The following is a 27,729-nucleotide window of genomic DNA, read 5'->3' on the forward strand; positions in this document are numbered from 1 at the left end:
TAACAGGAGCAAACACAGCACATTGCAAAATTAAGATGTATTCGTCATCTGACACTGTACAAGTAACAACAACTTTTCTCCTCTACCAGTTATTTCCAGTGGAAAGATTATTAAATATTTTGACCCAGAGACAGATGCAAACAAGTCACAAAGTTATATATAAGATTTAAGATAACAATGCTATCCTTAAATTACTTAACTTTCATAACTGGTTTTTACCACAGGATTGTGGTAAAATTTCCGGAATTTGAAATATTGTAACTGTAGCCTAGCCTAAAAACTAGGGAATGTTGTAGAAAAGATGCATATTGTGTTTCTCTGAAATCATTAGAAAGTTAAGGGGTATTTTCTTCCAGTAGCATGGTTGCAAGTAGGTTTTTTCCATTGGTATTGTTAAAAGTTGCTATTTTAAATCTTCTAACCACCACTAATTTAAGACAACTATGCTAGATTAAGTTGTTTCACACAACTTTGTTTGGGGAAGGGGGGGCCCATTTTCAGTCCTTAATAGGTTTTATGTATTTCTCAATATGTTTCTTTACTCATTAGTTCATCTTCATAACAAGATATGTTATCAAGTCTTAGATTTTCTATAAGAGCTTCATTAATTTTTGTTCTCCCGATAGAGAATAGAGTTCACTAGCAGCTTTCACTTTCCAAAGCACCAGATCATCTTGTTTGTTGAATTTTGTCCCAATTTTAGGCAAACTACAATAAACAACATCTCCCAAAGCTTCCTGTGCAGAATTGCTGATTCCCATTGTTGGTTTGTGGTGACCATGTGCTTCACATATACCAACGTATATTTATATCAGTCTATTTTAAGTTAATGATCTCAACTTGGAACACATTCCAAAATCATTACAATTTTTACTCATCCCCTCCACACTTTTATGTTTTTGTCATTATTTTTTATTTCTTTTGTGTGTTTTATGTATCCCTTAATTTATTGCCTTTGTCAGTAAGAATTTTTTCTTTCTTGCAATCTTTTCTACTGTAAGTCCCTTTAACATTTCTTATAATACTGGTTTAGTGGTGATGAACTCTTTTAGCTTTTTCTTGTCTGGGAAACTCTTAATCTGCTTTTGGTTTTAAATGATAGCCTTGCTGGGTAGAATGATCTTGATTGTAGGTCTTTGCTTTTTATCACTTTGAATATTTTGTGCTACTCTCTTCTGGCCTGCAAAGTGTCTGTTGAAAAATCAGCTGATAGTCCTCAGGTGATTCTCAGTGGTTGTTCTATAATTTAGTTGTAGTTTTGATGTGGAAGGAAGCAAGTACAGCATTTGCCTACTCTTCCATCTTGAAGGCTTGGGATTTTCAATGATGATTTGTGTAGGGTTGTCTAACCCTACAGGTGTAGGCAAGACATCTGCGTCAGAGACTTAATGCCCATAGTTAAAGGTCTCGTGAGAGTGCATTATAGTGGAATTGACAAGGATATCTGGTTATTTGTGACAATTCCAGTTGTCTGAAAATGTTGTATGACTAATACTATAACAGGCTATACCATATTTTTAGGAATTTTATACAACTTCTGGAACCCTTAATAAGATACACCCCTACAAATATAGGAAGGTTAAATATCACTTATTTTGACTATGCTTACTATATAATTTAAATCAAATAAGCCTGATGGGTTTAACATTTCTCTTTTCACATTTGACCCTCGGACAACATGGGTTTGAACTGCACAGGTTCACTAATGGATTTTTTTCAATATAAACATTTCCTTACTGGTAAGGCTTCCAGTGAATAGTAGGCTATTAGCAGTTAAGTTTTTGAGGAGTCAAAAGTTATATATGGATTTTCGACTGCATGGGGGTATCAGTACCCCTAACCCTCCTGCGTTGTTCAGGGGTCAACTGCATAAGGAAGGACAACATAACATCTTAGGATTTGTCCAGAGGACCCCTGGAACACTTCAAATTAGTTCAAGGTCAAAAAGACTTACTTTAGAATGATTTGGGGGAATTTAGTCAAAATATCTGTTTAACCAAAGTGACTTTGAAGCAAATACAGAAAGTTATGTAGTTGTTTAAATGATGTTTCCTCTCTTGACCAGGCATTATAGAGATCAAGGGGAGCTGACTTTGGTACGAAGTCTCACTCTTCACCAGCTTCTTCTGTTCATTTTCCCAGGCGCCCATTTACAGGTTCCAGAGTGAGTTTAGAGGGTATGGCTCTGATTCCTACCAGAATTGGGCAAGGTTTTCCTTTTAGTTTCTCCTTGGCTGTTTAAGGGAGTCACTAGTAATGGCCCTCCTTTGAGATAGGGGGTGTTGAAGTTGTTGTGGAAGGATGTGACAGAACTTTCAAGACATTCTCCAGAGTCCCAGAGTCCCAGTTGATTCCAAATGGGACACCAGTTTCTGGCCTTGGAGCTGTTATAGCTGTAAGGCCACTAACTTCCTAGACTGTTGTAGATGGTCTTGTGGTCTCTTCAAAGTGGACAGACAGTTCAGATAGAGCATTAGTAGTAGGCTTATGAGTATGCAGGTAAAGGACGATAGAGGGGAACAGGAGTCACGTCAATCTTATGGTCTTGTTTTTGGTACTCCCTGTGTCATTAATTTTTCAGTAGCGTTTTCAATGAAGCTATTTTGGAATTTTGACACGTTTGGTGGGCTTCTGCATACCAGTTAAAATAGATATTCCATTCTGGTTGTTGATTTGGGAATCTTTACTATCAAGTGCACTTCTTCAGTGAACGATCTTGTCTAATTGGAACATTCCTCATAATGGTCATTTTAATTTTAGGTTGTTTTAGTAAGATTTTGCCATTTTTGTAGATATCTACAGCTTCCAGATCCACAGTTTTGAGACATAAAATAAGCAGGTATGCCAGAAAGTGAAACACTCTATTCTTTGAAACTTGAGGATCCCATTTCTTTAGCTAAGCCTTGCGTTTCTTGGAGCCAAATAAATACCTAAGGGAATATGCTGCTGGGTTGGGAATTATGTGGTGTTGTTCCATGGAATTTTTCTTGAGGTTGGCAGGTGACCTAGTATCAGTCTAACTTATACTAGTAAGTCTTAGATTTAGGTAGCGCTCTACCATCTTATAAGTGCTTGACCCGTGTCCACTTAAGATTGTTTTAACCAACAGCTTATAAACTCTAGGTTTACTTCCCCAAGTCTCCCAGCAATTTAGTTTATGCAGTGGACTTACCTCGATGAGTTTCCTAACAGCTACCACTTGTTGCAGACTCCCAATTAACTGTCCTGGAACCTTTCTGGGAACAATGTATATTTTTAAGTAAAGTGGATTGGAGAGCTACACGCAAGGGAGCAGAGCTCAAATCCGAGAGTGACTTACCCACGACCCTTGGTTTTGACGAGAGGAACAGTGAACTCAAAGGGTTCAGCGGGCGACTCCTCACCTGTGTGTCTCGTCCCGCAGGCCGTTAGCAGTCGGCTTTGGATCCCATCCTTGTTGCCAAAAACTGTTAAAAATGATTAAACACTGAAGGGGGCAGTCTCTGTTCCCAAATGTCCAGAAGACTGCAACGGGGCTAGGGGGGCGGGGGTGCAGAAGGCAGGAAGTTTTACAGGATAAAGAATAAGGAAGTGAGTAGAGACCCCAGAGTCGGCTTGGTGTTTGGCTGGTTATATTGTGTTTCTGGTCAAGCAGAGCATTTACAGGGACACAAAAGCTAAGTTTTGGTGTGCTGATGTGGCACCCCAGGCAGGAGGGACTCCATCTTGGGCCTAGAAATTTATTTCAACAAAACTATGCCCTGTTGACCAAGTGCAACCTCTGACCTGCTTTCATACAGCCTCGTGTCTAAGAATGTTTTTTTGTTGTTGGTTGATTGTTTTTACTTTTTTGAAGGCTTGTTTAGGAAAAAAGTGACAGAGCATATGTAGTTCGGAAAGCCTAGGGACACGTCATTGTGATTACGAGAGAAGTAGGTGAGCCAAGCCTTGGGATCGGCAATTTCAGAAGTCTCCACAGTGGGGCCGGCCCGGTGGCTCAGGTGGTTAGAGCTCCATGCTCCTAACTCCGAAGGCTGCGGGTTCGATTCCCACATGGGCCAGTGGGCTCTCAATGAAAAAAAAAGAAGTCTCCACAGTAAGTCTGAACAGGAATAAAAAACTAAAAGCCTGAGGTGTTTGTACCTAACCTAGCAGAGTGCGATGTTCACAGGCCTGAGCTGCATGCCGCAGTTGCCTAACAAAGGACAGATATGGGAAAGCTTGCTGCACTCTTCATTTATTTTTATCACGTCCTGGGAATCAAAGATTCCCCTGTAAATTAATGAAATTGGAGTAGAAACAGAATATCTAGGAAAAATTAGTTTATCCCCAGTTTCTTGGTGATTCTCTGATAGTATGAGTCTTTTTGATAGAGACTCATACTAACTTAAGCATATTGGTTTATGAATAAGCAATTTTCATTAATAAACTATGGAGGCCACAATTTAAATAAATGTGCTAATTTATATTTGATGACTGACCGTTTTGAAAGCCTTAATGCAATCATCCCAAGTTCTTGCCTTAGCGATAAATTCAGTCTAACTTTTGCTGTAGACCTTATAGGAGAATACCAAGTATACGTGTGTTTTGTCTGAGAATTATTTATTCATTTGAAGATTAACAGACTTGATGTCAGGGAAGAAAAGCCACCCGCCCCCTACTCATCTGCCATAGACATACTTTTCTTAAGGTAAGATTTCCAATCTTAAAGTATATTTTATAAAAGTTTCCTATATAATATTGGCTCTTAGGGAAGAGATCAGTATGCAGTTAACCCATCTTATCCTTGTGTGCCTTACTTTTTAAAAATAATCAATTTCTTAATTAACAAGTAGCATACAGAAACAAAACCAGGTTTTTAAAAATGTACCACAGGTCCTTGTGAAGATAAAATGCATTTTCTTCTCCAGTAGACAGACATAGGTTTGCAGGTTGTCATTTAACTTGCTGGAAAAAGAAGTGATTTAATAGATTAATACATTTAATAAAAAAAATCTCCCAATTCACATTCAGCTGTCTGGCACTAGAAACTAGTAATGGAAGGCTCTTTAATATACTTGTAAGGAATTGACCTTTGTGCACCTGACAAAGCAATGGGAGCTGTAGAATTCATTTATTCTAGGGCAATACAGACATCATTCAGAATAAAATCCCATAACTAGCGTCTTTCAAGAGTTTGGTTCTTCGTTTACCAGGCTCATCCCTAAAGAATCCTCCCCAAAATTAGTAAAATAAAAGAATTCAGTAAAGTACCAGGACACCAAATTATTAGTTTGTTGCAAAAGTGTGGTTTTTGCAATTACTGTTTAACCTGTTAAAGCGCACTTTTGCTCCAACCTAATAATATACAGAAATCTGTCACATTCCTCTACACTAATAATGAAAATACTCCCCTTCACAATTGCATCAAAAAGAGTAAGATACCTACGAATAAACTTAACCAGGGAGGTGAAAGACCTGTACCCTGAAGAAAACACATAAATGGAAGGACATACTGTGCTCATGGTTAGTAAAATGACCATTCTACCCCAAGCAATTTACAGACATTGCAATTCGTATCAAAATACCAACGTCATTCTCCCAGAACTAGAATAACCCTACAATTTATAACTGACTTTAGTCTGAGAAATAAAATGAATGCGTTTCTTAGAGTGGTTCTTAAAGAGAATTACCATTATTAAACTATTTACCAGGTCGGTTCGTTCAGTCAGGTTATTGGGATGCTGTTGTTGGAAAGAAGTTAAAATTCTTTGCATATTTTCAACATTTCTAGAAGCATCAGTCACTAGATAGTTTCATATGTTAAGTGCTCACAACACTGAGTTACCTACCTTTTAAGATTTGCCCAAAGACATAATAGCCATTGAGTGGCAGAGCCATCAAGGACTATGTGCCCAGACAGGTGTATTTATTGACATATGTGTTAAAGTGGTAAGGCAACCGTAACCGTATTTAAAAGGCTTATAAATAGATGCGTAAAATGATTTCACCACAATGCTAAAACCAGGACCCAATCAACAAGAGAGAATGGCTCTTTTTAAGTGGATTGTCACTTAAATTGAAAATCCATAGAGCACATTAGATGGTGAGCCTGGTTTCGTTTTATATGTATTGTGACTACTTACTAAGCATGGAAGATTAGCATAAGATTTAGCATCACTTAATTCAATGTGATTTAAATGTCAGTTCCACTGCATACTAGCATGTTTCTTTACAGGAAGTACTTACCTTTGCCTTGTTTCCTCATTTGTGTGAAGGATTTTCATCTTTAAATAGATGAAAAGGAATCCTACGAATCATCTAATTCAGTCTCTGGCTTTAGGTATTTAATGAATGGGTCACCTTTCCAAGTATGGAATCTAAACAAAGCCTAAATTCATAATTACATGACAGGTTATCTAATCTGTGATTAAAATGCATATTAATGATAAGCTAGGGTTTTTTAAAAAGATGAACTAGCACAGTTTAGGCCTAGGAAAAACATTGAGACTGGTGTGTTTTTCCCTTTACTCATCAGGGGCTTCCTTCTATCTACTCACAGACAACAAAACACATCTGTGCCGCACAAATACTAGGTTTATGGTTTACTAGGACATGGGACAGGGGGCAAATCCCCTTCCACTAGAGAAGCACCATGATTCTGCCCAGCCTCATTTGGGGCAGCAGGTCCAGACTGACCAAACTATATACCTAACCCCTAATGCTCTCCCCTCCCCTCGCACACTTGCATACCAGCAACAAGCTTTGCGTTTGAGGCAGCAAAACACCAGTGCTACCACAGATAGTTTGGTAAGGACTGGCAGAGGCTGTGGCTTCTCCAGCTTTGCCCCTGGAAGTATCCTTTTTCATATACTTTGCAAAACAGCCAGCAGTCAGTGTCTACTGATCGTTAGTGCTGGGTGGCAACTAGTGCCACAGGGAGCTTTCGCCCCCCCTCTTATCACAGGCGGCCGATGTGCTGGGGAAAGGGAGCGGCACCAGCATGTAAGACTGACCTTCAGGGCCACACAGACAGCTGTTTTTGAAACAGCTGTTTTTGCTCCTCTGGTCACCTTTCTGTCTACAGCAGTGCTTACGTCCAGACAGAAAAGTGGGAAGGGTAGAATGCTGCGGCTTCTACAACTATCATTCACCCTTGCCCCTGATCAAACTATAACTTTTACAGGAAGCAGAGGTTTGAAGTGAATGATTGGCTGTTTGAAGTGAATGATTGGCTGCTTTAACTTTAGTGCTGTTCAAAGTTACACGCAGGAAAAGGGATACGCAGCTTTTCTTTTGGAACACACTAAACAAATGTTAGAATGTTAGCAAACGGTTGAATATCATGTCTACTTAAAAGGATTTCCATACTCCAAGTTCATTTCCTTTGTTCAGGAGGTGGTGGTGAAGAACTACTTGAGATCCCTGCATCACTTACCTGTAGAGCCCGTCCTTTGGTCTCAATGGGGAGAGTAAATGCAGAAATGGCGCATACAACGCAGACAGATGAGAAGAGACACAGGGCCCCCAGCAGTGACGCGCTCATAAGAACCTGCAAGTCACAAAGAAGGACTTAATTTACCGTGCCCCCATCACTTCTAAACTGATCCGTATGTCAAAGGGGAACTAAGGATCCACTTCAGCACATACGTAAGTGAAGATCCTTTGCAGCCATTCTATAAGTTGTGCAGCCCTAATATCAGAGAACTATCATTCGGGCCGAGCTGTTGGAGGCAGGCTGTGGGATTCCTCCATGAGCTGGGACTGGGATTATGCGCTGGCCAGCTTAGACTTCTCTCTGCACCTACCCCTGGGGCATGTGCAGAGCAAACCAGGATGTGGGGAAGACGGGAGATCTGCCTGTTTCCCCACCCCCTCGCACACCAATGCAGCTCGCGTAACTTCTAACCCTCTCGTTTCATGCAACACCCCCTTCTGCCTAACATCCATTTTACCTCTTAAGTTCTGACAGGACGAACCAGGAGAAAGTGTTTTTTGGAAGACACATAATCGTAGGGTCTCTGGAAAGATAGCGTTCTTGTCTGTTCATTGTCTTATGTGTGACAATCAAATCAAAACTTTGTTTCTTGACCATTTTTCCACAGTCAGAATAGATTTCTGCCACTCTCACACATCCTTTGGCCTGGATCTTCAAGCCCTAATAAAGGCGGTTCAGGCACTGCATTGCACACGTCACTTTCCCCAGGACTGCCCAAAGTTAGCAAAAAGCCAAGCACTTGATGATTGTCAACTAAGGAACAGCGAGGCTCTCTCCAGTCACAGAATATTGCAATTTGGAGCGGCCTAGAAACCATCTGATCTAGTCCAACCTCCTCCCTTTACAGATGAGCCTGGAGTCAGAGCTGTGTGACTCCTTGTTCCCAAGGTACATACAGATCCCTGATACACAGCATAGTGCTTTCACCGCCACTTAGGCTCCCCTAAAATACACATGTTGAGAGACTGCTCTTTTTGTATAAAGTCTGCTGCCTTCCAGAACAGTAAATAAGGCCACTTGTCATGCAACAGAACCCATGATGTTAGTTAGCTTCATTATTTTATAGTTGACCTAGCAAGTAATAGGTGTTATTTTCTATTTCCCAAAGTAAAATAGTTTTTCCCAAACAGGACTTTGTATAAGAGTGTGTGTGTGTGTGTTTGTAGAAGGCTGTGAAACCAGGCAGCCTGAATCCTGACCAAATCTATATGCTGTAGTTAGGCATGTGTCTAAATTGTTGAGTTTTGTTGATTTTTAAAGCGGATTCCTTTACTTCAGGCCTTAAGCATAAGTTAAATGAAACATTGAAAGTCTTTGAACTTTCAAAGTTTTAGAAATATGGATGAACAAGGAAGTGACGAGGGGGCCATTGGGGGTGACACAGAACACTAACTCTTTAAGTTAAAATAATTGGCAAATTGACTGTATAAAATTTCTAAATTCTGTATGCCAAAAAAAAGTGATAGTGTTAGGTTGGTGTAAAAGTAGTTCCAGTTTTTGCAATTCTTAACCTTTTAAACCGCAATTACTTTTGCACCGACCTAATACAATGAAAAAGCAAACCAGAAACAACAAAAAAATATTTGTAGAATAATAAATGTTCAATGGCCTGTGGAAAAATTGCAAATCACATAAATACGCAATTTACCAAAAAAATACAAATGGATAACAAGCAAATGAAAGATGCACAGTCTTACTGTAAATGAACAAACTGCAAATTAAGACGATATAATTTGTCCACCATGTCAAAAACATAAAATAAAGTTACTGTCCCATTTGGTGATGGAAAGAAATGGATGTTTGGTTAAGAATGTGTTAACATGTTACACTGGGGAGTATAATTTTTAAAAAATAGAAACAATTTGACAAGTTCTATCATTTAAAATATGCACACTATTGCTCTAAAAATTATCTAATAGACTTTGTCTACAAAATTGTGCTCTTCCCTGAGACAACTCCACAGTTAGTCATCGCCCGTGTCTGCCCTGCTGTGAGGTCCTCCCTCATCACCCTGTGCCCACCATCTTTTGTTCTGTTCACTAGGACACTACCCCGTGCCCTTCCTCCACTAGCGTGTAACTTCAAAAGAATCTGGGACGTCAGAGCGCATGACTGTTGAATGACTAACACAGTTGCACATATACACAAGTGTAGTGTGCACGAATCCGTGTCCCATTGTAAACTGGACAGAAATAATAGGGAAACAACTTAAGATAATGACCAATTATGGCACATCTATGCAATGGAAACATGCTCCTATTTTAAAGAATGAGGATCCACACAGGCTGACATCAGATTTATGAGAAAAGGCAATTGCAGTACGTGAATGTGTGAATGGATAGGCTTGTGCACGGGTGTGTGTTTATACATGAACACATACTCACAGCTGTAAATGCACAGTATCAAGAGGAGTCTGACTCCATCTAATGGCTGCTGACGGCCTTTAAGCCTCACCTGTCCCTCTTCCCCTGTTCCCAACTGCTGGACAAAGTGGTAAGAAAGCCTGTGTGCTTCCTTTGGTGCCAACAAGAGTCTGAAATGACACAAGCCCCTGCCTTAACATGGGAACCCTCACCCCAACCACAATAAAAACTGCAGTCAGTCTCTTGTCCTGGCTCTCTTAGGCCATTTTAGATCTGTGAGAGGCCTGACCTGCTCTCCCACAGACCTAAACTATGTAATTAAGAAAACTTCATACCCTCTTGATGTGGGTATGTGTCACCAATTGTGACATCCAACTCAAAACTTGGGGGTGGGAGTTCATCTGTCTCTGCAGGTGACCGTAACATATAGGTACATACATAGATATAGATAAGCAAATATTCATGGATGTAAATACATCTACATATATACGTACACCTATGTATAATAAATACATTTATATATACACACATCTGTACACATATACAAATGTTACGTAGACACCTCAAGAGAAATAATAAATGCATTGAAAAGCATTTGGAAGAATACCCCAAACTATTAAGAAGAGATAACAGTGGCTATCTCTGATGTCAAATTACAGGGAATTTTTCCTTTCTTGGTTACACATTTCTGTGTGTGAATATTTACAACAAGCCTATTTATATTCAGAAAAGAATCAAAAATGATTTTTATAAAACTTGCTAATAAAAATAAAATTACTCTTCTGACTCAAGAAGTAAAAAAGAAGAAAGCTAATAAACCTAAGAAACCAGTGTAAAATAATTTACAAAAACAAAAGCCTAAATGAATAATTGAAAACAGAAACAAGCGGACTTGATAAATTTATCCAAGAGCTATATAAGCTATTTTATTTTGGAAAAGTAAGGCTAGTTATGAATTAAAGTGAAAATTAGAGAAATACATGGAATTAAGAATGTGGAAGAGGAAATAATTACTAATAACAGAGGAAATGAAAAAGAACCATAGAGAATACTACCCACAATTCTTTAATACATTTGAATTAATCAATAAAAATGTTTCCTAACCTTCACTCAAAGATATAAAACAGAAACAAATAACTAGAAAACGGTGACTAAAGTACATCATCAAAAGTGCCAGGATTCACTTTCATAGATCTGTTCTTTCAAATCACTAAGGAACAGAGTCCAGGGTAAGAAGAAAAGCTTATTTCTTTTTAATGAAACCAGATGACAATGATTTCAGAACCTAACAAAGATAAAACACACACACAAACCAACCCCCATCTCATGTATGAGTATTGATTCAAGATTTATAAATACTAGCACACAAAAAAACGCGGTGGTTCGCCGAAAGAGGAAAACACTGGTTGAGTGACGGTCTCACCGTGTCACACGGCATCGTGGTCTAAAGGCTCTCTTTACCCACTCTCGCTCCTTCTCCCTTTCACCCTTCCAGATATTTGCCAATAAACCTCTTGCATGTGTCATTCCATGTTGCCATGTGCTTTTCTGAGGACCCAAACTGATCCATATTATAGTAACAGTTGGATACAAAATTAATATGAAAAATCTGTTCCTGATATGCAAAAAAATAGACTGAGAAACACCATTCCCAAAATGTTATGAGTACCTACTGTATGCCAGACACTGGAGAAGGAGCTAGGAATAAAAAATTAGCGAAATATGCACGAATCCCTGTCCTCATGGGCCCTAAAGTCTATTGGAAGAGAGATTTTAAATAGCCTGTCAAATAGGCAATTACAATCTGATAAGCAATATGGAGGAAAATCTCAATGTGCTGTAAGAGCTCACAGTGCGAGGAGTGGACGGACCAAACTTAGTTTAGGGCAACAGGGAGGGCTTTCCTAAGCAGGGAACAAATCACCACTCGGTATAGGTGGCGACATAGGAAGGGGGAGAGGGTTTCCAGTCCCAGCAAGTGAGGAAACCTCCAGAGAAAATAACTGCTGTTTTTAATAAACTACAAGAACCAGATTGTTTAGCTAAGTAAACAGCAGGTAAGAGTATGAGATGGGCAAATATATGGTGATGGACGGAGAACTGACTCTGGGTGGTGAATACACAATGGGATTTATAGTTGATGTAATACAGAATTATACACCTGAAATTATGTAATTTCATTAACAATTGTCACCCCAATAAATAAATTTAAATTAAAAAAAAAAGTATGAGATGGGGGTGCCGGAAATCACGCTGAAGATTTGGGCCTTTATCTATGAGGAAGGGAAAGGACACGATGTTAAAGGGTTATAAGCCCAAGAATAATATAAGATCTGCATGGATGTTGTGAGGAAAATGAGTTGAATGAGAATAAGAGGAGACCAGTGAAAGGTGACAGTTTGCAACCGAGTGGTCCTATAGTGGTGGAAAACGAGGTACGACTGAACATCTATTAGGACTGAATACGACGACGAAAGAAGGGAATAGAGAAACAACTCCAGGTTGGGTGGTGATGCCAGTCACTGATGGAAACGGGAAGAGGAGTGGGTTTGGGGAGAAATGTCATGAATTTAATTTTGGACATGCTGACTTAAAATGATTTTGAGACATTCCAGTGGAAATGTGGAAGAGGCAATTAGATGTATGAATCTGGAGCTCAGAAGAAAGGCCTACTCTAGAGAAATAAATTTGTGAGTCATAAGTATATAGCTGGTAATTGAAATCATAAAAGTAGATGGAACCACCTAACGAGCATAAAATATGAAAACATGAGGGTCTAATATTGAGCAATAACAAACCTCAACAATAAAGTAGAGGACGATATAACACAGATTGAGGAGAAACAGCCAAAGATGTAGGAAGAAAACTACAAAAGTGCAAGGTGATGGATGCCCTGGGAAGGGGACTGAGAACAAGGGTGTGGCCATCGGTCCTTAGGGACAGCTCTAAACATTTGGATTTAGAGCTGTGGAAGTCACCAGAGATGTCATCAAGACTCATTTTGGTAGAGAAGGGATGGCTGCAGCCAGGTTGGGAGGGTGAAGGAGCGAGTGAGGGGAAAGGAAATGACAGTGCAGAGAAGGAACCATTTTGAGGAATTTGGCTGGAAAGAGGAGGTAAGAGCTAGTCAATGGGGTGGAGTTTACATTTTGTAAGCTATGAAATCTTAAGTACATTAAAATGCTAACTGGAAGGTTTCAACATGGAGAAATAAAATGAAATCACAGGACAGATGCAATTATAAACCTGAAAAAAACTCAAGAGACTCAAATGAAAGAACCATCTGGAATGAGTTCAGTAAGCTGGCTGCTTGAAAATCAATAGACAAAAACTCAATAGTCTTTCTAAAGACAAATAACTAGTTAGAATGTTAGACTAGAAGTTATAATGAAAAAGTATTGGCAATAACAATGAAAAGCCATAAAGTGCCTAAGAATAAACTTAAGACCGTGCTGGGTCTATTTGAAAACAATACAATCCCAGCAAGGGACCTAAAAGGAACACTGAACAAATGGAAAGACAAACCTTGCTATTTAGGAAGACAACACTAAAAAAAGCCAATTTATCCTACATTAAACAATACATTTAACAAATTAACAATTAAAATCTTAATAGGATTTGGGTAGACGAGGGAGGCAGAATGTAACTAAACGACTCAAACACATCTTGGAAAGAGCAATGAGGTAGGGCTGTAACCGCCAGTGTTAAAATTGTGCTGTATATTTCATTCAACTAATGAAAAGAATATGGTAGTGATGAAACCAGACAGATCAACGGACTTCAAGTAGGCTAGATTTGGACCAAATAATTGTGGGAATATAAGCAGACATTTTGCATCCATGAGTAAAGTCTAGGTTATTCAATAAATTGTGTAGGGACAACTGGCCTTCCATTTAGGAAGTCATAATGCTGTTGCCTGCACGAAACCTCACACTCCAGTACCTTGATGGCATGTCAGGGATTTCTGGGTCAGAATCCGGCACGCATTCACTTCATGAAAATTGATTACGTTGTACACTTAGGATTTGACACGTATGTATGTGATACTTCAATAAGAACTTGACACACCCTCTTCCCCAAAAGAGAAGGCCTCTGGAAGAAAAGACAGATGCATATTTTAATCCTAACCATAGAATCCAGAAATTGTAAAGAAAAATCATGATATAAATATAAGTGTCTATGAACTTAAAGTGTCTATACAGAGAAAGGAAAACATAAGAATGAAAGACAAATTGAAAATGGGGGAGTGGTAGGTATTTACAACATGTCAGAAAAATAGCTAAAATCCTTTCTGAGCGTATATGTGAAGGACTGTCACAGATCAGTGTTTGAAGGACTAAACTGAAAAACCGGCAAGGACCTGCATGGCCAAACTAAACAAGATAAAATACCCCATTAAAATATGACAAGAATATTCAGTTTGATTTCTAATCAAAGCAACACTAATTATAATAACAAGAGCTATTATTTATAGACAGTGACTTTGACCAACATGAAAAAGACAACAAAACCAGGAGGCAATTGTGTGAGGCAGCAGGGCTCTGATGCATTGGCACAAGCTTCCCAAAGGGAATTCTAGCACAATATAGCAAAATGGAAAATGAGCAGACCCCTTCACCCACCAATCCAATTTCTAGGAATGTATCCTAAGGAGATAACTGCAGAGCTCGATAAAAATGGAAGCACATGGATACTGATTACTGTTGTTTATAATAGAAAAATGCCTGAAATAGTCTAGACGTTGAACAAGACAGGACTGATAAAGTAATCAAAAAATAACTTTTGGGGTATATTTGTACGTACAATGACATTTTTCAGCATGAAAGGGCCTTGTTTTTTATATTGACATGAAAAAAAAGTCGGCAACATGTTTTTGTGTGCAAAAGGCAAAGTATATGAAGGTTCTGGATCAAGATGGCAACACAGGTGAATGCTGGGCTCACCTACTCCCGCACACACTGAATCTACAGCTACGTACATAATAACTTCCTCTGAAAGAAACCCCCAAACTAGAACAACTACTATACATCCGGCAAAAGAGAAAAAACCCACACCACACTGTGTAGGAGAGCCTGAATGACACACAATCTTGTCATAAACTCCATTCCTGGTGCCCACAATTAGGAGGGAATTCACATCTCCGAGCTTCTTCCTGAGGAGCTAAGGGTTTGAACCCCACAACTGGCACCCCAATTTTCAAGACCTGCACTGAGCGACAAGCCCCAAAACTAGCTTTGAAAGCCAACAGTGTTTGTATGTATAGACGCAGGAGGCCAGCAAACTGAAGCAGTTCTGAAGGGACTTTTGTGGACTCATCTGGCTCCCTACCCCACCCCACCCCCAGGGCCCAGCACACATGCAGCCCATTGAAACACCCAGTATTTCTGTAAGCAAGGCTTACTGGCTTATCTTAGAGCATCACCCTGAGGGACACGTATTTAACACCCATCTAGGTGCCCATCTAGTACTCCCCAAAGAGAGAGGCCGGTGGGTGCCATCTTTGCACTCTCCTCTGACTCACTCCAAGTCAGTTGTCTTCTGGAAAGGGGCTTGTGCATACACGTGAGGTGCCCTAGTTTTTGTGGCTGCCATGCAAGGGACATGCCTTGATCACCTGGTTCTGGTGGCCAGGAGGCCTTACGTTCACGGGTCCCCTTGGACTGTAACAAACAAAAAACAATTCTTACCTTGCTGCCTGCCCCCCACCCCCGCCAGGGCACAGCAAAGAAAGCAGACTGAAATGCACCCTCAGTCTTTCTGTGGAAGAGGCCTATTAGCTTATCTTCATAGCTGTGGCCAGGGTACAGGCTACTATTTAAACGCACATGTAGGCTGACTACAATCCTCTCCAGAGACCACGGAGGCTGGCAGATGCCTTCTTTGCGTTCCCCCTCTGCACCACACCAAAAACAGTAAATATAACTGCAACAGTTTGTTAATGGATACACAAGGTAAAAAGCTGTCACAAGATAAATTGTGACATCAAAAAATATAAAACATAGGGAGTAAAAAATGTAGGGCTTTATAATGAGTTTGAACTTAAGTTGTTACCAACTTAAAAATAGACTGATATATCTGTAAGATATTTTATGTGAGCCTCATGGTAACCACAAAGTAAAAACCTGTATTAGAGACACAAAAGATAAAGAGAAGTGAATCTAAGCATTCCACTACAGAAAATCATCAAATCACAAAGGGAGAGCAAGAGGAGAAGAAAACAAAAAAAGCCAGAAAGCAATGAACAAAATGGCAGTAAGTACCTACATATATCAATAATTACTTTAAATGTAAAATAACTAAATTTCTTCAGTCAAAAGACAAAATAGCTGAATGGACACGTGCAAAAGAATGAAACTGGACCACTATCTTAAACCATGCACAAATAACTCAAATGGATTAAAGATTTCAACATAAGCCCCAAAACCATAAAACTCCCAAAAGAAAACATAGGCTGTGCTTCTGCACAGCGAAGAAAACCAACAAAATGAAAAGGTAGCCCACAGAATGGGAGAACCGATTTGGAAATCATATCTGATAAGGGGCTAATATCCAAAATATATAAAGAACTCATACAACTTAACAATTTAAAAATGGGCAGAGGATCTGAATAGACATTTTTCCAAAAAAGACATTTAGATGATCAACAGACACATGAAAATGTGCTCAACATCACTAATCAGGGAAACGCAAATCAAAACCACAGTGAGATATCACCTCACACTGTCAGGATGGCTGTTATCAAAGAGACGAGACAAGTGTTGGCAAGGATGTGGAAAAAAGGGAACCCTTGTTCACTGTTGGTGGGAACGTAAATTGGGGCCGCTACTATGGAAAACAGTATGAAGATTCCTCAAACAATTAAAAAGAGCTATCATGTGCACCAGCAGTTCCACTTCTGGGTATTTATCTGAAAGAACCAAAAACTAACTCGAAGAGGTATCTGCACTCCCATGTTCATTGCAGCATTATTTACAGTAGCCAAGACACGGAAGCAACGTAAGTGTCCATCGATGGATGAATGGATAAATTAAATGTGGTATACACATGCAATGGAATATTATTCAGCCATAAAAAAGAAGGAAATCCTGGTACTTGCAATAGTATGGGTGGACCTTGAGGGCATTAAGCTAAGAGAAACAAGCCAGGGAGATACAAATCAAAGACAAATACGATATGATCTTACTTATGTGGAATCTACAAACAAAAAAATTCCAAACTCATAGACACAGAGGGAAGATTGGTGGCTGCAAGAGGTGTGTGTGTGGGGGGGGGGTTTGTGGGGGTAGGGAGCGTGTAGTTTGTGGGGGTTCATGCAAAATGGATGAAGGAAGTCAAAAGGTACAAACTTTCAGTTATAAAATAAGTCCTAGGGATATAACATACTCGTACAGCTTGGTAACTATAGTTAATAATTCTATATTGTATATTTAAAAGTTGCTAAGAAAGTAAATCTTAAAATTTTTCATCACAAGAGAAGAAAAACTTATGAGTAATGATGGATGTTAAGTAGACTTATTGTGGTGATCATTTCATAATCTATCCTGTATCGAATCATTACGTTGTACACTTGAAACTAATATAATGTACTATGTCAATTGTATCTCACTTAAAAAAAGTATATGAACTATGATCATATTTGGGTAAATGTATATGCATATTTATATATACACATACTTAGATATATTGAAAGAGCTTCATTAAAATATTTGTTATCTAGTAAATTAGTGAAATTTTAATTTTAGTTTTAATTTTTTACATTTTCAACCTAGAAACAAAAATCATGTGCTGTGAAAATTGCCTTTGGCAATCTCTTTAATCACTGAAAATACAAGAAACACAAACATATTTATGAACCACTTGACATTGACAAGACTCTCTCCCTGACGAAACTCTAGTCAGGCTCCTCTAAGCTTCTTCTCGCCTAGGCCTCCTCACCCTTGGTCTATAAAGACTTGAACAAACACTGACATAGTTTCTGATAGCTCCAGGCCACAGCCATTGTAGGGTGACCCTATCCCCTTCAAGTGCCTACCTGAGATGACTCAAGGCTGCCAAAAGAATTTACTGTTTGTTCCATTCAACGCGTGAAAATGGGGCCCCGTGTGGGTTTTCACATGGAGCCAACTCCCGTTCCCGCTTTTCGCAATTTTTCACTTCCCTGACTTGACAGAGACGCTGCTTATCCTCCTCCCTCATTCTCCTTTGAAAACCTCTAAGAGTACACAATTCAAAGTTGAGTTCAGTTCACACTGGACCCTTTTCCCTATTGTAATAGTTATTACTGATCAAAATCTGCCCTTACCACTTTAACTTGTGTCCAGAATTGTTCATCTTTGACAATGCAGTTTCTCAATAAGTTTACTGCTTATTAGAAATCACTTATGAAAATACGAAATGGGTAGATTTTTCATTCCCGGGAACTTGTGAAGCTCTGTGTATATAGTCTTACGCATCAATCCATTGGGTTTCCAGGTTTGCAGGGGATCACGTATTTTGATAGGACAACAAAATCATTGTTCAGTTGTGACAATTCAATGAGGGGTTTCATCCTTCATATAGGGTAGATTTCTTTTTTTCTGTGCAGAAATTTAAAAATTTTATGTAGTCTTTTCCTGTATCTTTCTACGATAAGAGAAAGGGTTTTCCAGAATTCTGCAATCTCCCATTTCATGTGAGTAGTAGTACAAGACCATGTGAAATTAGAAATTAGTCTTATTATGAGCTTGTGTCACCCTTGTTCCTATCCCCCCTCAACAATTCACTACATAGCGACTACAATGCTTTTATTTAAAAAACGCTAAACGGTCATGTCACTCACCTGCCTATTCCCCGCTACTCCTAAGAAATAATGCAGAGTCTTCAATATGCCAGTGAGAGACATTCTCCCCTATATTTCTTTCCATTTTGCTCACCACAGCAATTTCCTATTCCTGGAACACACGAATCTCTGTCCCACCTCTGGGCCCTGTACCAGCTATCATTTTACTTGAAGTGCTATTTCCCTTTACAAGTTGTCAACTTCTCATACCTTAGAAGTCTCAGGAGGCCTCCATCACAGGTCCAGGTCACCAGTAGATTTTATCCAAGCCTGCATCTGATTTGCCCAAGCCCTGGACCCTGCCCAAGGCCACTTCCCTGTACCTGGGCTCAACCTCCCTTCATTTCTGTGCAGAGTTTTTTAATTGCATCCCTTGACAAGGTCAAGGGTCAAAGTTAGAGCCCGTTGGCATTCAGCTGCTCAAGCTCCTTGTGTTATCCATTTCTTTTGCATCCTCCCCCAACAACGCCCCCAAAAATCCAAACCCTGCTTGCATTGCACTACCTGCTATTGAATTGAATGGAAGCCTGGAAGCATTAATTTAGCCTTTTTCCCAAATTCGCCAAACAATGGGAAAATTGCCCCTCAAGAAAACTCATTAAGTAAACAAATCTCTGGTTACCCCCTAAACATGAAGGGACCCAGGTTTCCTCTTTCCCACCTCCCTTAGACCCATCCTCCCTGCAGAGACCCATGGGTTGTACCTGGGATATAAATGGCGCCACCATTGCACCAATGCGACACAAGGAGCCACTGGTTCCCAACCCCAAAGCACGCATCGTCGTGGGGTAGACCTGGAGAGAGGAGCATAGAGCAACAGTTAATTCAGGTATCTCTCCTCTGCCCTTCCCCACCCAGGTCAGGCTTTGGTAGATAAAAATATTAAGTACCAAGTATTCTATATAGGTTATGTATGTAGAATATAGAAGATGTTCATTTTCTCAGGCACACCACGTTGAATTTTTAAACAAGAACTATTCCCCCCAAAATAGTAGAAATTATCCTTTAAGTGAGCACATTCAAACTTATGTGTTTAACTGAAAATTCCAAATATACTTTTAGAAAGGTTAGCTCCGGAATCAGACAGAATTCTGCTTTAGAGCTATAAATGTATAAAGGTGATTCCGCTGAAAGGAAAGAAACTACTCTCCAAATAATGAGTCAACGAAACCTTTAAGCCAGCTGCAGTGAGAAGAATTAACCAGAGTGCCGGGCACATGCTCCACCATGCACCACCTCAATGTGGAATCTGGTGGCATTATCTACTTTCTTGCTGCAACTTTCTTGTGTTCATAGTAAACCCTAATAATCCGTACTTAATTAATTCAGAATTCTTACAGGAACTGGCAGAGGTAAATAAGTAAGCAAATATCATTTAATAAGATGGTAGGGAGAATACTTGATATGAAAGAGTGGTTTTTCAAAACTCTGGACAATTTTTTCTTGGTGCTACACAATACCAATAAAACCGTTTGTACCATTTCACTAATGCAAAGCATGGATCCCCTTTCCTTGGCCACATCTAATTAGCCACCATCTGTGAAATGCAAACGCAAGATGACTTCCTGCCTCAGGGACAATCCTGTGTTTCTAAGAGAAGTTCTGGGGTAGAGTGCCTTTATGGGAAGCTTGCTTTCTTTTTCTAGAAAATGAGGCTTCTGACTATACCTAAAAACAATGGATTCACATACAGGGTGATGTTCTTTATATAATAGCAACACAATCTTTTGTTTATATTTTGATAAGTGGGGAGATGGAATAATAGACGATCATCTTCGGATACACAGCTTTGGGGTTTTTCTTTAACAAGAAGGATCAGAAAAAAAGTAAATACTTGGAAATGACTCTTAAATGAACACATTCCAAAATGTAAAGTTGAATATTCCAAATATAACTTTAGAAGCACACTGGTGTTTAGGTTCATAAATTCACAGAATAATTTTAGGAGATGTTAATGGAATTAAATCAAGTATTATGTATACGTTGAGTATGTCATAATGTCCTATTTTTATCTGTATGTGGGGGAGACGTGCCACATCTGTAATCTGAACGGCTTCTGCATTTCCTGAAATGGAAATAAATGCAGCTTTATCAGTCCCTATAGCACTGTTTTTTTCTAGCTCAATGAATGGTAAAAACAGTGAAAATACTAAATTTCCCATTCAGCTCAATGAATGGTAAAAGCAGGGAAAATACTAAATTTCCCATTCAAATATTATTTATCTCTAGGAATATTAACGCTTGAATGTGAGGGTTTGTGAGAAGATCATTTAACTACTGCAGATAGTGCTTTGCATATAATAGATGTCAATTCAGTAAAGAAAGAATACATTACTATTATGTTTGAATTTAAGCTACACAGCAAATAATGAAGGGGGTGTACTCTTTCAAAAGAATAAAGGTGAAACATACATTGTAACTTCAAAAGGATAGAGAAATGGGGAGTTTTACATCTTGACAGCAATATATAACTCCCCGAGCTACTTCTGGAAGCATGGTGCTAGGGCAACAAGATTTTTTTTTTTTTTTACACACATACTGTTTAGGGAGAAAGGGAGAAGGCCCTCTCTTCTCAGACACTGACTTTCATTCAGTTCAATGAGGCAGGGGAAACTCCATATCCAATAAACTTTCTGGCGTCATTTTAATGGGATGTTTATAGAAAATCGTCAGAAGTCAACAAGAAGCCAGGGACGCATGATCTGTGGACGGACACCCCCTCTAAGCAGCTCACCTTGCATGCCCTTCGCATGGTAACCAGCCCCTTCCCCCGAACTCACCTCAGCAGTGTAAATGTAGATGGTGTTGAAATTGGCTGCCACCAAAGCCCTCAGCATGAAGAGGAAGCCAATGAGGCCAGCACTAGGAACAGGAAGCGAGAGAAGTTACCAGAGGCAGCACAGACAGCCTCCCATGGCCACGGCCAACGTGCCTTAGAAATGTTCACACACACCCACAGATTTCCAGGTTCCAGGAGCTGCTGCTGCTCAGTGAGTGGCCTGAGTGAGGGGTCCTAAAGCAAATGCCTGACTCAAGCCTTTAGTCCTACTCCCCAACCTGTGCCATTCCGGCCTGGCCCCCCAGATTAGCACACCTTCTGCCACCCCCCCCAAAAGTGATGCAGTTTGCAGAATAAGTGATAAATACGAATATTACCATTGAGGTCACTCCAGGATTGCAAATTAACAGTGAAATGAATGTTCACACCACAGGTATGGGGTGTATCACTAAATTATCTTGACAATGGTCAGGATAATTTGGATCAACAACTAGAGTCCCCTTTCTCCAGGAAGCTTTGTACAAAGATGCTAAATATTTTGGTGGGTGAAGTGAGTACACCCACACCGGCATCCATATCCTGTGATAACTGGAGAGGGGCAAGGCCAGTGGGAATGGGAATGGGAGGGGTAGTTACCACTCAAGATCACTCTAGACAAACAAGCACCCCATTCTCAGCTCTCCTGGTGAAAGGCACTTGCCCCCAACTCCCTCTGAACACTATGGGTTAGGAGACGCCATCTTAAAATGACTGCACAAAACTAGATTATTTTGAAGCAACCAGAGAGAAAAATACCTTGAAGTGCAAATATTGAGGAGAAGGAAGAAGACAGCTGTACATCCCATGGTGATAGAAAGGCTCAGCCGTCTGCCCAGGAAATTAATGCCCAGGATATTGAAAGGATTCACTAGAAAGCAAATGACAAAGACAATTCCTGGAACCTTGAAGGCAACTGGCACTTACCAACACTGGCATGGATTCCTCCTACTCATTGTAGAAGTAATTTCATCCAGACCTCGTGGGTATTCCTGGCAAGACCTAGTCACATTGTCATCAGCTTCATGACTGCTATGACATTCTTGGACCCCACGTGGGAAAAGTACAACGAGCACTGGTTGTATGTAAAGGACATTTTATGCCCAGGATGCTTATTATGTCCTGTAGGCCTATTGTAAATTGCCAACTTGCTACATCTGTACTTCAAATGTTTTATACTGTTTTTCATCAAATTCAAGGTGCCATTGAATTTTAAGTACCATTATTTTAGGTCTACTGAAACAGAGACAGTACTGCAAATTTCAATCTCACAAGCCATTGCAAGACATCCCAATTTCAGAGATGTTCAAATGTGAAGAAAGGAAAATGCATCTTAGCATTGATATAATTCAGTGATGCAGAGCTCTCCTTCTCCAGGCTTTCTTCCCCACACCCATCCATACAGGAGACATGTCAGCATGATCTGAGAAGTTATTCCCAGTCTATGACAGGGTCTCGTTTCTCTCCTCTAAAGCTCTGAGAAGCATGCCCTCCACCCAATGCACAGAGAAACACTTACAAGCAATTTCCCCAATGGTGCTGATGATCATGGTCTGGTAGTCGGAGGGGGCAAACATGTGGCAGTGACAGGGGCTCTGGCTCTCCTCTGAGACCCCCACAGTCACCACCACTTCAGACTCAGACCGAGAACCACAGACCAGGTCCCGCTCCAGCATCTCAGCGCTGGCCAGGATGACCCCATAGTAGGCGAAAGAGATGCCCAGCCTGGAAGTGAGAAAAGGTGGACGTGAGGAAAAGCTGCCGGCAGGCCTGAAGGAGGGGGGCGGCACCATGAGTGGGGGGAGAAGTGGGGAGAGTGGTCCAGGCGGAAAACTCAGAGTGAGGGAAGCAGGGAAAGGAGAAGAAAGATAGGCTCACGCATGTAGCAGGGGAGACAGGGCAGCACGGTGAGAACCAATTTGCCAGAGTAGCATGGGGCCAGGTGGTACAGGGCCCCACAAGCCTGGTGAAGGCGTTTGAAGTTGGGACTCGTTTTTTTGTCGCTGCTATAACAACTTAGCACAAATTTAGTGGCTTAAAACAACGCACATTTAGTATCTCACAGTTCTGGAAGTCAGAAGTTGTGTGGGTGTGGCTGACCTCTCTGCTCCGCATCTAAGAGGCAGAAATCAAACTGCAGACAGGTCGGCAGGCCTTTGAGGGAGGGGGAAAGAATCCATTTTGCAAGCTCGCCCAGATGGCTGGCAGAATTCAGCTCGGGGGGGGGGGGCTGTACAACTCCTGTTTCCTCGCTGGCTGTTGACCAGTTGTTCTCAGCTTCTACAGGCTTCCTTCATTCCTTGTCTTCAAAGCCAGCCAGCAGCAAGGGGGTTGAGTCCTCTTGCTTTGCATCTCTGTTCTCTCCTGCTGCCTTGTTTCTTGTCTTCTCTTGTACTGCAGCTCTGATTCCAGGGGGAGAAATTTCTCTACTTTTAAGGACTCGAGGGGCCCCTGCCAAATCCAGGATAATCTCCCTACTTTACAACCTGTAATTTCAATTACATCTACACGGTCCCTTCACTTCAGCATCCAAAGTAGTGTGTGATTGAATCCCCTAGAATTGGGGGTCATCTTTAGAAGTCTGCCTATCACAAAAAGTCTTTCGCAGGCCATGAGGAGCTATGGAAGGTTTTTGCTTTTGCTTTGTATTTTCTTCCTACTCTTTCATCGCTATCCTTGTTGAGATATAAAAATAACATACAGAAAAGTTCATAAATCAATGTCAAGAAAAAGAATAATATCTGCCTCCCAGAAATCCCCGTTGTTCCCTCCGTCTTGCAGAAATGGTTGTAAAAGCCAGCTGTAAAAGACATATGGGGACAATCAGGGGAAATCATATGCTCTGGATAATGGATGATAGTAACGGGATGATTGTTATCCTGTCAGTGTGATTATACGATTGGAGTCATCTAAGAAAATGTCCTCAAGTAGTTGAGACAGCTAATGAAGTATCTGGGGATGAAATGTCATGAAGCCTGGGGCTTGCTTGAAACTACTTCAGCCCAGGAAAAACGTAGCTGAAGCAAAAATGGGTGAACAGCCATGATTATCAGATTTGGGTGACAAGTGAATCAGAATCCATCATGGTATCCTCTTCGCTTTCATGCACATTTGGGAATTTTTGTATTGAAATACTAAAAAACAATCACAATACCTACCCTTGTTATCAAAGTAACTTTAACTTGTTTAATTTCCAAATATTAAGAGTATTTTCAAAATCACAAAGTCTCAAAAGGAGGAAACAGACTGACCTATTAATAGGAATTATACCTGAAAAAGGCAGGTAGGTAACCTTTTCCTGAATCCAACACTGTGGGTTCGTTTTGCCTGTTTTCTATCTTTATATAAATGCAATCACATGTATGAATATAACTCAATTTACCTATTACACTGTTGATGGATGTGTGGGTTGTTTCTAGTTTGGGGCTGTACAAATAAACTAATGCTATGGACATTCATGTAAATGTCTCTTGGTGGACGTGTATGCATTTCTGTTGGGTATAAACCGAGGAGTGGAATTGCTGAGTCATCCATAGGATATGCATATTTTCAATCGGTATCTCCAAACAGTTTTCTAAAGTGGTTGTACTAACATGAACTGCAATCAGCAGTGTATGAAAGTTCCAGTTACTTTGCATCCTTCCCAACACTTGGTACAGTCAGTCTTTTTTTAATTTTAGCTCTTCGGGTAGATTTGTAATGGTGAACCAGGCTGCAAAAGGTTAAAACGTGAGCTCATGTGCTCAGGTGAAAAATAAAAAACTGGTTGTAGACAATCTACAGGATTTTTTTTCTTTTAAAAATTACCTTATATATTTCTTTGGTTGGTGGTGTTACCAGAAAGATAAAGCATTGCTAGAGTCTTATGTTTTTCTCCCCATAGCATTCAGAGTGGATTGACTTCAATAAGCTTTCTCTAAAACTCACTTTGAAATAACTACATTCTTACCATATGACCCAGATCTGTAACGTGGTCCTTAAATATTTGGCATCCAACAGGTCTGCAAATCTTCCTCTTTTTTTCTAGGGTGGTGAAAAGGGGGAGACAGAGTAGATTTAGTGGGTTAAGGACAAGCAAAGGTGTGTCTAATATTTTAGAGCATAGAAAACGAGAACATGGGAATGTGGTGGGTGAGATAACCACTCAGCCCCCATGAGTACATCTCACCCAACCCAGAGATAATGATTTTAAATACATTCATCTCAGCTACTCAGTCTTTTCATGCTTTTTATTACCACTGGCAAAAATTAATATAAGACCTGGTATTATATCATATATTACATTACATTCTATAAGATCTGTTCTTACATTAAAATAAGACCTGGGCTTATATTAATTTTTGCTCCAAAAAACGCATTAGAGCTGATGGTTCGGCGAGGTCTTATTTTCGGGGAAACACGGTAGCAGCTGGTTGGCCATGGTGGCAAGGAGGGACTGAAGTGAGTCAAAGAGGACGCCATAGAGAGAGAAGAGCGGTAAGTAAGGCCTGGCAGGGGATGTGACGCGAAATGAGCCAGAAACAGTATCGTAGGATTCCCCTTATATGAAACACCTGGCATAGTCAAATTCATAGAGACAGAAAGAAGTTACCCAGGGCTCGGGGTGGGCAGGAGTGAGGAGTTATTGCCTAATTGGTGTAGAGTGTCTGTACCAGTCTATACTGGATGGAGAAGCAGTTCTGAGTGTATTTAATGCCACCGAATTGCACACTTAAAAAATGGTCCATTTGGGCCGGCCCGGTGTCTCAGGCGGTTGGCGCCCCATACTCCTAACTCTGAAGGCTGCTGGTTCGATTCCCACATGGGCCAGTGGACTCTCAACCACAAGGTTGCTGGTTCGATTCCTCGAGTCCCGCAAGGGATGGTGGGCAGTGCCCCCTGCAACTAGCAACGGCAATTGGACCTGGAACTGAGCTGCGCCCTCCACAACTAAGATTGAAAGGACAACAACTTGACCTGGAAAAATAAAAAGTCCTGGAAGTACACACTGTTCCCCAATAAAGTCCTGTTCCCCTTCTCCAATAAAATCTTTTTAAAAAAAGGTCAATTTTATGTTATGTGCATTTTACCATAATCATAAAAAAGGAAGGAAAGACAGGAAAGGGGGAAAGAACTGGATGGAGGAGGATTTTTGTTTCAAGCATGGTAAATGTGAGGTTTGCTATCTTGTCAACTACAAGTGTCAATATCTTACGGAAAGATAAAGACAGAAGACTGGAATGTGAGCAGAGGCCAGGGGCGAGCGCTTAGGCAGAGTTCAAGCCCTATAGCTAGTCTGAATCTCAGGTGCCCAGTTCTGTTAAAGATGTGTTTTGCTGTTCCCCAGAGAAATGTTTTCCTCAACAGGTTCATGAGGAATTCTATTAACATAGGTGCCATTTAACAACCAAGAAATTGGCATTTACTGTTGGTAAGAGGGTTATGCAGCTATGAAAGTATTTCAGAGGACAAAAACTGCAAAAATAAATGAGCCACCCAGCACAGACTAAAAGGGGGATGAACCAGATAGAACTACGATAGGGTTTAAAAACAAAATAGATAGGAATAGATTTTACAAGAGATGTGCAAGGATTACATAAGTTGCTATAAAATTCTGCTGAGGAATATAAAAAGTCTTGAATAAATGGGGAAATATACTTGGATCAGAATAGCAATACTAATATTATGAAGGTAGGAATTCTCTTATATTAACCCAATGAAACTCTCAGAGGTTTGTTTGTTTTGGGTTTTTTGGTTTCTTTCTTTCTTTCTTTTTTTTTTTTTTTTGCAGGGGAGGGGAGGAATAAGGAGATCTTGATAAAATGACTTCAAAGTTGTTCTAGAAAAACAGTACTGAGAAAAGCACTTGGAAAATTCTGAAAAAGAACTTTGATGGGGTACCTACACTATTAGATATAAAGAATACATTGCAAAATACTGTAATTAAACATGTCATATTGGACCAACAATTAACCTGTATACTTTTCCCAACAATATGAAATACCTTCTTTTCAATAAATCCCCATATAAATTTGAATCTACAAGTGTTTTATTAGAACAGAATAGAATATTCAAGAATAGACTCAAATATATAAGGGATGGATTACTCAATAAAAATACATGAGTGCAACTGGTTAGCCATATGGATATGAGAAAGCTAGATCTGTACCGTGTTTCTTATATCCAATTAAACCCAGATAGATCCAACATTGAAATAGTAAGTATGAAACCAAATTAACCCATTTGAAAAGAGAGGGATACAAGAATGTGGTTGTAAAAATTAAGTTAGAAACCAACT

At 40.0% G+C, this 27,729-nt stretch overlaps 1 protein-coding gene across 1 annotated transcript in view; it reads right to left on the reverse strand.

The window, feature by feature from the left end:
- Positions 1-3,831: 3,831 nt before the first annotated feature.
- SVOPL (SVOP like) overlaps positions 3,832-27,729 on the reverse strand; it is a 54,270-nt gene continuing 30,372 nt past the window's right edge. The window contains exons 11-17 of the mRNA XM_081038285.1: positions 25,402-25,475; positions 22,972-23,177; positions 22,212-22,323; positions 21,418-21,499; positions 19,342-19,431; positions 7,397-7,510; positions 3,832-4,926 (exon numbers count right to left, since the gene is read on the reverse strand). Coding sequence (XP_080894411.1) covers positions 4,915-4,926; positions 7,397-7,510; positions 19,342-19,431; positions 21,418-21,499; positions 22,212-22,323; positions 22,972-23,177; positions 25,402-25,475 — 690 coding nt within the window. The 3' untranslated portion in view covers positions 3,832-4,914. The remainder of the gene's footprint in view (positions 4,927-7,396; positions 7,511-19,341; positions 19,432-21,417; positions 21,500-22,211; positions 22,324-22,971; positions 23,178-25,401; positions 25,476-27,729) is intronic.

Source organism: Rhinolophus hipposideros, assembly GCF_964194185.1.
Source record: "Rhinolophus hipposideros genome assembly, chromosome: 25".
Lineage (NCBI taxonomy): Eukaryota > Metazoa > Chordata > Mammalia > Chiroptera > Rhinolophidae > Rhinolophus > Rhinolophus hipposideros.